At 40.6% G+C, this 13,587-nt stretch overlaps 1 protein-coding gene across 1 annotated transcript in view; it reads left to right on the top strand.

The window, feature by feature from the left end:
- The window catches only part of LOC149300989 (multidrug and toxin extrusion protein 1-like), a 28,779-nt gene extending 16,345 nt beyond the window's left edge, over positions 1-12,434 (top strand). The window contains exons 15-16 of the mRNA XM_089484503.1: positions 4,469-4,563; positions 12,357-12,434. Of these exons, the coding sequence (XP_089340629.1) occupies positions 4,469-4,563; positions 12,357-12,434 (173 nt within the window). The remainder of the gene's footprint in view (positions 1-4,468; positions 4,564-12,356) is intronic.
- Positions 12,435-13,587: the final 1,153 nt, after the last annotated feature.

Here is a 13,587-nt window from a genome sequence, read left to right as displayed (position 1 = left end):
ATACCCCCCTATTTGCCACTCTGCCCCATGATGTGCCTTTTAACCCCCTATATGCCCCTCTGCCCCATGATATGCCTTATATCCCTATTTCCACTCTGGCATATAGGGGGTTAAAAGGCATATCATGGGGCTGAGTGGCATATAGGGGGTTAAAATGCATTTCTGGAGGTATATCAAGCACTCCTATCAAGCCAAGGCAGCCAGTACATGCTGGAACCTGGGGATGATAGTAGTGTGATTACAGCCTCCCTATGCCATGCTACAACCCCCACCCCCCTTACACATCCATGCTATCACACACACACACACTCATTCACAAACATTTAAATACTTATTCATTCCATTAATCACACATACTTACTCAAAAACCCTCCCCCACCCCCTTACCTGAACTGCAGATCTCCCACTCGCAGACGTCTGCAGGGGCCCGGCTGTGCGAGCAACTTCTCTGGCCCCGCCCCCAGAGGAAGGAGGGGGGAGGTAGAGTTATGTGAGGACTTTGCTAGCTTCCTGTTCTCCTGCTGCTAGTAGCAGAGACGCTGCTCGCGACCAAAGCCCGGTAAGCAGCATGGCCGCAGCAGACATTTTTTTAAGGTCTGATTAGAAGACGACCTCGATTATAAGACGAGGGGTATTTTTCAGAGCATTTGCTCTGGAAAAAAACCTCGTCTTATAATAGAGCAAATACGGTAGCTTTGCCAGTAATATAGCTATAGCAACATGTCCCCAGTTAGATTTGTGGAGGAGAAGTGTTTCTTCTCTTTCTCCCTGAATCTATCTACCTGGCATTTTGTGCACGTCTGCAAAAAAGATGGTCCCACAGAGAATCAGAGAGGCAGGTTATGTGAGGTTATGTGACCTCCAACAGATAAATGCCAAGCTGCTCACACCTGGGGCAAAAGCTGGGGTTAAGCTAAGACTGTGGGACTATGCATACATGGGTGTGTGTGAGAGCATGGATGTGTGTGTGTGTGAACATGAATGTGTATAGTTAAATATGTCAGCATGGGTGTTTATGTGTTTGTGTAAGTGTTTGTGTTTCAGCATTAATGTGTATGTGTGGGCATAAGTGTGTATATGTGAGCATGAATGTGTAAATGTTGGTGAGCATTTATGTGTATGTGTGTGGCAGCATGGAGGTGTGTGTTTTGGGCATAGATGTGTAAGCATGGATGTTTATGTGTAAGTGTGTATGAGCATGGTTATGTGTGGGAGCATTGAAGTGTATGAGCATGGATGTGTAAGTGTTTATGGTCTAGCATGGATGTGTAAATGTTAGTGCGCTAGCATGGATGTATAAATATAGATGTGTGAGCAGGGATGTGTATGTGTGAGCATAGAAGTATGTGTGAAAGAAAGTGTACTTTAACATAATTGTGTAGGATGTTCGTGTGCATGTGTGTTGGCATTATTATTATTTATTGTTTTATATAGCGCCATCAAATTCCATAGCGCTGTACAATAGGTAGACAGGACATAACAAGTAGTAAGTAACATAACAAATTGACTTACAGAGGCAACAGGTGAGGAGGGCCCTGCTCAAACGAGTTTACAATCTAGAGGGATTTAGGGTGTATTACACATAAGATAAAACGTAAAAGTGCCATAGTAAGGGATGGACCAGCCACACTAGTGTAAGTATTGCATAAGAGGGACTAGGAGAGGTGAGCTAAGGGAATATGGGGAGTGTTAATGTGCAATATTATAAGCGTGCTTAAAGAAGTGGGTCTTGAGGGATTTTTGGAAGGACTGAAGGCAGGGCGAGAGACAGATAGACCGGGGGAGGGCATTCCAGAGGATAGAGACAGCCCTGGAAAAATCTTGTAAGCGTGCATGAGAGCTAGAAATCAGAGGCGAGGATAGAAGGAGATTATTGGATGAGCGGAGAGACCGGTTAGGTGTGTATTTAGAGATAAGTGAGGAGATGTAGGGAGGAGAACCACTGTGAAGGGCTTTGGAAGTGAGGATTTTGAAAGGGATCCATGTATATAGTGGATATAGAGGCAAAGGTGATAATTGTTAACCTTATTTGCATGCACTTACCCAGAATCACTTGTGGTTGTGGCAGCACCATGAGATTTCTGAGGGAAAAGCAAGCCTCCTGGCTTGTCTGGTGTCTGTAGATGAGTGTTTAATAATGCTTCCACTACCCTTTAAATTTAAGTGGAAGGGTATTCCATCACCTTTACCCACCATAACTTATGTAATGAAATGAATCCTGAAGCGCACAACCAGCCAGAAGAGACTGACAGAGGGGAGAAACGTTAGTAAAGCAATGGGAGAGGAAGATAAGTCTGGCAGCAGCATTCATGGTGGATTATAGAGAGGTGAGAGGTTAAGAGGGAGACCAGCTAAGACAGAGTTACAGTAATCAAGACGGGAGATAATCAGGGCATGGACAAGAGCCTTAGTGGCATGCTGTGTTAGGAAGGGACGGATGCAGGCAATGTTTTTAAGATGGAGACAGCCGTTTTTAGAGACAGACTGAATGTGGGTGGTGAACGAATGGTCAGAGTCAAGGGTGACACCAAGACAGTGTGCATGAGTAGAGGGGGAGATGATGGCACCATTAACAATGAGGGAAATTGATATGGGAATCTTAGCATGGGGGGGAGGGAAGATGAGAAGTTCTGTTTTGGAGAGGTTAAGTTTCAAGAAACGTGCAGACATCCATGAGTGTGTAAGTTTGTTCAAATGTGAGAGTTTGTGTAAAAATGTGTGCCAGTGTGTATGTGAGTTACTAGGGGGCGAAGGGGTACCAAAATATAGGATCTGGGAGGCCATATACACCAATATACATGGGAAGAAGTAGACAAAGAAAGAAGGCGGAAGAATAAGAAGAGGCGAGAGAAGAAGTGTGATGCGGGAAAGGGGCTGAGAATAAATGAAGAGCATGAATGAGTGTGTGTGAGAGACCGTGAGTTTGTTAATCGTGATTTAGAATAATGGAGGTGGATGTGGTTTTAGTGGTTGGGGGGGCAACATTTCATCCTTGGTCCCAGGCAGCACAATGTCTTGGGCCGGCCCTGACTGCATAATATAAATAGTGTCCCTGAGCAATGAGCATAGAAACTATTTTATGTGAAGATGCTTCCTGCAGTATGGAATGATGGAGATTTTTCTTCCAGTTTGTGTTGATAACATCATAAAAATTAATCTTTAGCCTTCATAAGGGATTATCTAATTCTATGATACCTCCTTATAGCCTTGTCTGGAATAAGCTCAGCCCAACAACAAGAAACACTATTTAATATGACTATAAGTAGGCTACAAGAGTTGGAAGAAATGGTTTCCTTCTTGCCAGTATGCAATGGCACCATGTCATGTGTTACACAGAGCAAATGTAGGAACATTACCTTTTAGCTATTATGAACACTAACCATCTGTTTACGGAACTAACCCTTGTGGTCTTTCTATTCTATGTCAAGTGGAATTATTGTCCCATCATTGAAAAAAATGTCTGGGTGTAAATATGCCTGCAGTTAGAATTAAGAGATCCCTTTGAGTGAGGACACTTCACTAGGGCTGAAATGAAAGCTGTGTTTTATATTATTGCTATGTTTTTTGTTTTGCTTGATGTCTGAGCTTCAGGCATTGTATCTCATGCTACCTTGTCTTTGTGTGAAGATGAGTGTCAGTGTCCCAAAGTAATGTGGCTGCAGTAGAAACCCAGTCTTCCTCTTCTAGATCAGTACTCCAGACATAGGCATATGCAGCCCCTTCCTTTCCATGCCAAAGCCTAAAAGAGGCACCCATCTTCTAGGACCCCCACTCTCAAAGGAGGGGCCAAATCATTCTTCATGGATTGAGCTCCATAGCAAAATGTTCAAGGCATAAAATCCAGAGCATACAATTTAAAAAACAAAAAAATGAGCAAATAATTCACAAATAATTAAAAAATCTAATTGTAAAAATTACAAGTGTAAGTGTGTTTACATATGTGTGTCAGAGTGTATGTTGGAGGTGGGGAAAGGAGCAGAGAAGGCAGAGACTGTTTGGGGGAATGATGGCACAGTCAAGATGTTTGAGGGCAATTATGACACGTTTCAGGTGTTTGGAGGCAAAGATGGCAAAGGCAAGATGTTTGAGGATTAGGGTGGCACCGATAGGGTGCTTGAGGGCAACAATTGTACTCACAAGCTGTTTGGGGGCAAAGGTGGTACTGTGGGGCTTGTTTCTTGGTGAAGAAAACTTTCACATCAGGGCTCTGTGGTTTTGGTTACGTCCCTAACTTTTAGTTTTGTTCATAATACAGAGTGTGCAGTTTAGAATACATGCTAATATTTCCTGCCACTGATTGCATATTCACATGTAGCCCATCACAATATCCATAAGATGTAAGGTACCATTTGCGCTTGTGTTAAAAAAAAACTATTAATGCCTTATGATAAGTTATTTCAGAATTTTCTACACTAAAAAAACACAATTGTCAATGCTTTTAAAGTGTTAATTAGGATGTCTTGCACAGGCCTGTGGAGTGGAATGACCCTGTGTGGAATCTCCCTGTCTGGTTTCTTTACAGTCTACCTTCTAAGAATAGATTGGAAGAATATCTCACTTGAGGTACATCTTGTGTTTTGTTTTTAAGGGAAGTGGAATTTAAACACAAATACTTGCATTTTGTTCTCCACTTTCAAATTGAAAGTGGACAGCTAAAAAATGGCACTGACCCCATCTTAAGGTCATAACATCAATCCAGGTCTTTTTTCTGAATTGTTTATAATTATGATAAAGGGATATGCAAAGTGTTTTATGAATTAACATACTCAAAGGTTAACAATTTTTTGAGCCTTATCCTTCCTTGAATTTGTTTATGCAGATGTATTTAGAATAATGTGCATGCATATGTCTTGTGTTATACATTTTGAAACACTTTATTTAATGAACATAGATGATCTTGATTGGCTTTAGTTTATGGTTTTTAGAATGTTCTTCATTAACTTAAATGGGTAATAATGTAGTATAAAGAATTAAAGAGTTAACTTTAATTCTAGACATTAATACATTTTCCGTGCATCTCATAGAAAAACAGAGTTTACAGGATATTTACTACCAGATCTGGGCCATAATCATATCTTTGAAAGAACATCGTTAAATGTTTGACATTCATACACATACTCTAGATGTGTCTCCACATTTACTAGTTTGCTAGCTCATAATCCCAGAAATACAAATTCAATCATCTCCATTTATTAAAGTATGAAGCATCCTAGTTGGACAATGTAATCAAGTCGGGTGATTGGAATAATGTGTGCTATTAGGCGTATTATCCTGGTCTAGTGAGCAGTTCTAATAACTATTGATATTGATAATAATATTTATATATATATAATATACATAATATATATAATTGATATATAATAATATTGATAATAACTATTGATATTTGCAACTACTGATAAGTCTAGTCAAGTAACCCATTGCGCCACCGAATCAGACCACCATTCATAACCATCTTTTCCTGATTTTTTTAACGCATATTGATGTAATGTGATGGGGAGTACAGCAGTACACTAAAAAAAATCATACACAGGATTGCCAGTAATCCTTTTTAATAACAAATGCAGAATTCAATAGAGTAAATAACACAATACCTTTACTATTGCGACCCCTGCAATTACAGTTGCTGCTGGCTTTTGCCCCACATCAAAGATGGCCCTGGCGGTCGTACGCCTGCATCAGCCATTTTGTTTAGATTTAGGGCAGAGAGGCAGTACCTCTGTTCATGAAGAAGTTGACAAGACATACACACATATTACTTAAACAGGCTTTTTTCAGATGTGTAAGCAGCTCTCTGTTTTTAATAACATCAACTACTGATTTCTTTCATAATGTAAATCATACAAATTTATAATTATACCTTTTTAAATTTTTTCCACCTTTCATTAACTTAGGCCCAAGAACGAGCAGGAATGAATGCTAACGAAACAGTTTGCTCAGGTATGTGTTCTCGATGTTTTCTAGTAGACTAAAATATTGTCCTGAGGACAATCTAAGAATTTATGTAGAACACATTTTAGTAGCACAACAAGATGAAGAGATGGAATGGCTTAATAAGAAGTAGACTTGTGCAAGGCAAGCATAATCGATTATGAAATTTTCATTTTGGCCGCATCCATTTTTTTTTCAACGATCACCTCCTAAAAACTTTAATGGTGTTGCTGAAATGCCTCGATCACGAGGTATTCAGTGACACCGAACACTTGCCCCAGGACACCCTGGAGAGTGGTCACAACCGCCACTGTGATTTTGCCACTCGCAAGATAGCAGGCACCCTGGAAAAAAAGAACGAAGTTGGAAATGTTTGCCAGAGGGTCTCCAGACCCTCTATAGAACTCTGGCTCCACTTGCAGGTTGAATACAGGTACTGCATTCAACCATGCAAGTCAATGGAGCCCAGCTTTCTAATCACTATGTGATTAGTAAAATATGGGGAAAAATGGGGGGGGGGAAATCCCAAACTCCCAAAATGTGGCCTTTTAACCCTAAACACCATAGAAACCCATGCATGGGGGGTGTCACTGTACCCCGAAGATGTTGCTGAACACACATTGGGGTGTTTGATAGTGGGAAAAAATGACAGAAAAAATTACTGCCACAAACTGTGGCAAAGGCTGGTGCTAGAATCTCATGCATGGAAAGGGTTAAAATACTACCATTTGAAATACCTTGGGATGTCTAGTTTTCAAAAATATATGGTTTGATTGGGGTAAATTGAATTAGCTGGCTTTAAAGATGGTCCTATTAGGACATGGGGCAGTAGGACCAGATGTAAAGTTCCAAGTTAAAAAATGTGCACTTCCTAAATGTGGCATTTTACCCCCAAAACCCATGCATGGGGGGTATCACTGTACTCGGGAGATGTTAATGAACATATATTTGGGTCTTGTTTGAAAGTAACATATACCAGGAGTCCATACCTGAAGCACAATTTTAGTGATTAAAAAAAAACCACAAAATAAATTACTACCACAAAGTTTGACAAAGGGTAATAGCAGAATTAGTGTCTAGTTTTCAAAAATATATGGGTTCATGGGGTAAATTGCATTGGCCAGCTTCAAAGATACCCAAAATAGCAAATGGGGCAGAATAACCAGCTTTGGGGAAAAAAATGGTTTTAAAGTGTGGGTACACTAAATGAGTGAGGAGAAAATGACATCTAAACACGAGCACTGCAAAAGTGTTAAAACAGCCTCGGTCCCAAAGGGTACAAAAGGTAAAACACAGCCTGGTCCTTAAGGGGTCAAACAACTAAAGCACACAATGACTATGTGCAAGTACAATGCATCTTCTGGGACCCTCCCTGTTATTGGATATTTATACAAAAGCACTAAACAGGCAAATTTTGTTTAATATAAAGTTTGTTCAAATTTGTATGAATCCTTCTAATAAAAAATACACACATTTTGACCAACATTTTATTATTTAAAATATTATTCTGAATATAAAATCATATTCTATTATGATTCCATATTCAGAGAACTAAAAGGAAGTGTGATAAAGGAGGCCTACATCTCAATATATTTATGTTTTATTTTGCTTTTTGCAGTGCAGCCGAGTACACAAGGCAGTATCAAATTATCAGAGATCTGTACTACAAGTCAACCAGGCCACATGCCATTCAATGAAAGTGCAACACCAGCTGGCAAAAGCCTCCCAGTGGTGGAACTAATAATTCGTAGAGGTCTTACTCTAGCTGGAGGAGTTGTTGTGCTACTCACTGGATTGCTGGTCAAACTTTGGATACAAAGCGGATAGAGTAACATAAATGGATGACCAAATTTGCAATGTGTGGCTTACTCAATGGTTCGCATGTTAACAGTATGTGAAAACAGATCTTCAAAAACTTGAAAGAATGTTCTAAAAAAAACATAAACAAATGAGATACATACATATTTCAAAATGAAAAATACATTAAATAAAAATGAGAACAAGATGGCATGTATCAAATGTCTGATGTTTTTCTTTTTCCTTTAAAAAATGTATTACTGTTTTTCAATGTCCTTTTTCATTCACACAGCCAACAGTAGCATGACCACACATTGAAGCACCTGGGAGTTTAGTGTACTCTGTTTGGACCCACTTCCGACTTTATATTGCAGTGGATTAAGAATAGAGTTGTCACCTGAGTCATGGAACTCATGAATTATATACAGTGGCATACTTGGCTGCCAGCCCTGGGTGTGTCGGCAGATAGTGACCATTTGGCCCACCTAGACTGCCCAATTTCTGAATACTTTCATTAGTCCCTGGCATTATCTTATATCTAGGATAGCCATATGCCTATTCCATGCATGCTTAACCTCCTTTACTGTATTAACCTCTACGACTTCTGCTGGAAGGCTATTATTAGGGACCGCCCATTGTCCTTAAGGGGTTAATGTTGTGTAGGCTGTTACATCTAATCTTTATCAGCCATGTGAAGGTGGCTCGCTGTACTGTGTGCTGGCCAGAATGTACATAACAGGCGATCGGTAACGCAGTAGAGATTGTGTAGGTTGGTATTACAGTCACCTGATTTATTAAATAGTAGACTTGGGCACCGGCCAACTCTTCGTGTTCGTCTTTGTGTTCTCTTTCTTGGGGGAAAAAGTCTTCGTTTTCCACGGATATTCGCCCGTTCCTGTGTTCGGGCAAATATTCATGTACATTCTTTGTGTTGGTTGTTTTCTTCGTTTTTTGTAGAAGGGTTTAATATGGGGTTAACGCGTTACGCAGCAGCTTTGGCGCCAGGATTTTAAATGTCTGTACAAGCAATTCTACTGGCCGCTGACAGGGGCCTCCTCTGCCATCAACCAATTGAATTGGTATACGTTTTGCCGCTGCCATGTTTGTATGTTCGGTATTCGGGCTGAACAACGAAAATGCACCCTTCGTGTTCGTTTTCATGTTCACCCGAATACAAATGCACATGTCTAGTATTTACTAGCTCCCTGAGACTATATATAAACATTCATGAAGAGAGCATGTATTTGAGAAGCACATAGGTGCTTCAACAATGAACCTACTCATGTTTCTTATGGAACTGAAACAAAAATAACATTACATTTGAAGTCACACTACATCAGATTACACTATTTAGAGTTTGTTTAGTGGTTTGTGACAATTTTTTGTTCAGTGGCATATTTTAAAAAAATATATACTGTTGCTTTACATATATATAAAAACATTGCATTCCAGAACATTTTGGAATCCTTTGAAAGGTCCAGGATAATGTACTTCAATCATTTCCCCTCTGTTTATATCTGCCCTCATTCATGTTTGGGTGCTGATAAATAGTTTTCGATATAATAATTTTCTAGATTTAACATCAATAATGTCAAGTGTGTCAATACCGTAAATATATTTGCTTTCTCCCTGTGTCTTCTTGTCTCTCAGTGATCATTTTTAAACTTGTTGTTGGATTGAAAGATTATGCTGCATTCATTTTTAGTTTACACTAAAGGTAAACACCAAACTATTTAAACAATGATTTTACTGAGAACACATAAAAAGCATTGACAGTTTACAGCTACAGGCAACAGGATTCAGGGGCTGCATACAGGTTCCTTGGCTATAAAAATGTGTTGCCATCCACACAATATTTTTCTTTCCAAATTCATTGGAACAACACAGCTGCCTCTAACAAGTTAACTCGACCAGACTAAACAAGACTACATTCCCTCTCATGTTAACAACATATATTCACTAATATTTGTTAATACTGTTTGTGATTATCCTAAGAGAATTCTGCAAGGTTCCAGTGGGGAGATGTGAGTTGAATTAAAACACATTTGTCTTTTGCCCTGTCTAAAATTATCAAAATTAAAAAAAAAAAAACATCAAACTCCCCCTACCATATAAATTATATACGGTATGGCAGTCGGCGGGCTATCCCGGCGCAGAGGAGGCACCCCCACCATGCTGAGGGTACGCTATAGGCTGGGAAAGGTACGCGTGTAGACAACCTTCGCTGCTGCCCGCGCTTTCGTCGGCGCTCGATGATAGATACCCGGTGGAAGTGCTGTCAGCAGCTGAGGTTACCAGACCGGAGGATCCTATTTGAGGTCTGATCAGAAGACGACTTCGATTATAAGATGAGGGGTATTTTTCAGAGCATTTGCTCCGAAAGAAACCTTGTCTTATAATCGAGCAAATACGATCTATATGTATAAAATAGAAGTAAAATAATACAATGAAAAACAAGACAGAGATCTCCAACCCTTACCCTATGGGCTGTTGGGCAAGGGTAATATAATAAGCTTCAGGTGGATAGAGCTTGAGTAAACCCTGTGCTTCTACTTCCATCCTCATCCCATGAACAAAAAAAAACATTAGCAGCATGTTTTTTTCCCTGCACATTGACATGAGGGTATTAAAATATTCAAACATTTTTTGGAGAGGCGCAAAATCAATTCTGTGCCTCTCCTCATCATGCCTGTCCTTTGGGATTGAGGAATATAGTGCAGATTTAAATAAATAAATAAAATATAAAATTTCTACCTACACCCTCTATTCTACCTTAACCACCATTATTCACATGCACTTTAGTTTGGTGCATAGACCTCAGTTTATGTGTTTTACCATCACTTGAAAGTGTATCTTTTATAGAACTTTCCCTTTGTGACCTAATCCCCAATTTAGCCTAGATTATAAATAAATAGTATACGTATTATGGTTAAAATAGTCTTCTAAATATAGATTAAATAATATTTTTTATACACAGAAATATTACCCACCTGGTTTCAAGGCTCTTGCTGCACTTTGCCTTATTCATGTACTCAAAGCTATTTCTGTATGCACACAGTTTTTAATATGCCTGGTCCTTCAAATGAGTATCACATGGTATTGTGGTATAAATAAATAAAAAAATAACTTCTCAAAGTTGAGTATCACATGGTATTGTGCTATAAATAAAAAAAAGAGCTTCTCAAATTTGCTTATTCATATAAAAAAAATTTAATGTCAATTGAAAAATTTTCTTAGAAGTTCCAACATCCTTTTTAAATATATCAATGTAGTTGTATATGCAGTACATGTGGATTGCACACGTCTACTATTTCATATAGGTTACAGCAGGCAACATGATGCAGAGTAGACACACATAAGGTGATGTTAAATGCCATCAACAAACTAAATACACTATAGGAGGAATATATATATATATATATATATATATATATATATATATATATATATATATATATATATATATAGCACTCTCAGAGGATGGTCAGCACTCCAGGTCTTTAAGTTAACAACTCCTCTTTATTCAAACAAAGTCGACGTTTCAGTCATTGCTGACTTTCAGGGCTTGACAAATTTGTTGTGAATCTAGGCGCCAGGTAAAAAAGTTAGAAGCCAGGATTTTTTTAAACTAACAGTTGGTCAGGAGTGATCTGATCATCATCAGCCCACTTACTAAACTCACAGCATTTGACCTGGAAGCACCCTGGACTTTCAGGTCAGTGCTGTTTTGTTTTTTTTTATTATTATTTTTTAACCCTTTCAATGCTGATGTTCCATTGGAGCACAGCATTGACTGATATTTAGTCCCCACAAGCTTGTGGGAACAAATGTTAACCCCTGCAATGCCACGAATGTGTCATACACAATTGTGGCATTGAAGGAGTTAACGCTGCACTGTCGCTCTCAGGCAGCAGGGGGTGTTGGGACTGCTCCCCACACTCATGGGGAGACCAAAGAACCCTCTCCCCTGTCCCTGAAGCTGCCTCTGGCAGCTGGGACTCAAATTGCTGGTCTATAGACCAGCCATTGCAGGGGGGAGTCTCTGATGACTGCTGTAGGCTTCCATGCCTACAGGAATCATTAAAGGGCTTGTGCTGGCTCGTTTTTGTTGTTGCTGGTCTGCCAGCAGCAGAGCCCCGCAGATACCTAGCTAACTGGTACAAATTGACCCGGCTCAGTCAGCTGTGCTGCTGCTTAATAGTACAGGCAGTTTTAGGGTGCGCCCTATAATAAATGAAACACACGTGAAGCAACCGACACTGCACATAATTGCATACTGCAAGGTTAAAATTATTGCAAATCTGAGCCTTCCCTAAATAACGAATGGGCCTGCCCAACTTATCCACCTGTGGTGTCGCTGAAGAGGATGGTTGAAGTTGTGCCCCTCCCCTATCCAAGCTGGTAGAAGCTGCCAGAGCAGCTGTAGGACACCAGTTGGTGGTGTGAGCTGAAGACTGGCAATTGGAGCAAAGCGGGGCCTTAATGCCCGCAAAGTGTCTACAAAACAGCTCCATATCAAGCACAGCCCAATTAGTAGTGCACCGGAACTGGGAGAGAGCCGCCGCTGCTTTGGCCGAAAATGAATGGTGATAGTCATAAAAACATGAACCCCCGTACTTGTAACCCAGATCTACCACTTTGTACAAATAGAGGTCCAGCTCTTCTCTCCTATCCGGGTGCACCGAGCAGATTATATCCCTAAATAGACTAAACGCCAGCACAAACTCAGGGATAGAGAGTTTCGTGTTCAACCTGAGATCCTTAGACTTAAGAACCACTGACACATCCCCGCAAGCATACAACTTATTGTCGGCAACATCATGCGTGGTGATCAAAAGAGGAGCAAGGTTAACATCTTTGCCTTCCAATATATCCCTCCTAATACTAGCCGACACAAAATGATCCAGGGTGACAGCAGGGTTAGTGGGGCCCATACCTAAAGGCGGAGGGGCTGTCGGCTGTTGGCTAGGACCAGGCTGCACGACATGGTGGCCAGTATACGACTACCGGTGTTCATTCTCTCCAAAGCTTCCGTACGTTGTTGAAGCTGAAGCATAGAGGTAGAATTCAACACTTTATGAATCTGCAATGGTGAGGTATTAACGGACTGCAGAGACACAGCCTCCGAAGTTGAGGCTTGTGCCGTAGTGCGAAACAAAAGTCTGAATAGTTCAGCCTTCCTGGATGTGGCTGGGTAAGCTATCCCCCGTTTCTGTAACTCTGCTGCAAGCTTGGGAATAGTCAAGGCCCTGAAGGACTGATTGCTACCTCGGTCAGACCCTCTGGTGGGAGTCTCGGGAACGGAGTCCAAATCTTGAAGGTCCGAGAAGTTAGACATGAAGGCTGGGAGAAAACAACTGCGGTCACTATGAGAAAATACAATAGCGGAGAAGGGGCAGGGAGTGAAGACCACCTGGACAGAGCCGTGCAAGATGAGTCTAGAATGAGGTGGGACCCCCACAACCGTACGGTAACAAGCTGGACATGCAGCTACCTAGGGGAAATGTACCTGCGAGGGCCCGGTATGCCAACCGGATCCATGTGGGCTGGATGGATCAATTAAAAACGGAGAGTCTAGGCATACAAGTCTGAAAGACGTGTCAGACTTTGATTACAAAGGCGGAGGATGCCTGTGGCGAGAACAGGCTAATAATACCATCTGCCTAGTTTGGTTGAAGACGAGTAAGAATGTTATGAGTATTGCACGTGTGATGTATGTAGTACGGGCGAGTAGACTGAACGCCAGTCAATTAAAAAATGAAGTCTCAGCCCATATGGACCCATAGGCGTGATAGGTCTGGAACAACTGGAGCTCACCTACCCTGACTATAATGGAAGCCACGGTAGGTTATGTAAGGT

Source organism: Sceloporus occidentalis, unplaced genomic scaffold, assembly GCF_023333645.1.
Source record: "Sceloporus occidentalis isolate IW3139 unplaced genomic scaffold, rSceOcc1.0.p SCAF_22, whole genome shotgun sequence".
Classification (NCBI taxonomy): domain Eukaryota; kingdom Metazoa; phylum Chordata; class Lepidosauria; order Squamata; family Phrynosomatidae; genus Sceloporus; species Sceloporus occidentalis.
Note: the sequence above shows the minus strand (reverse complement) of the source record. Positions and strands in the feature narration are given on the sequence as shown.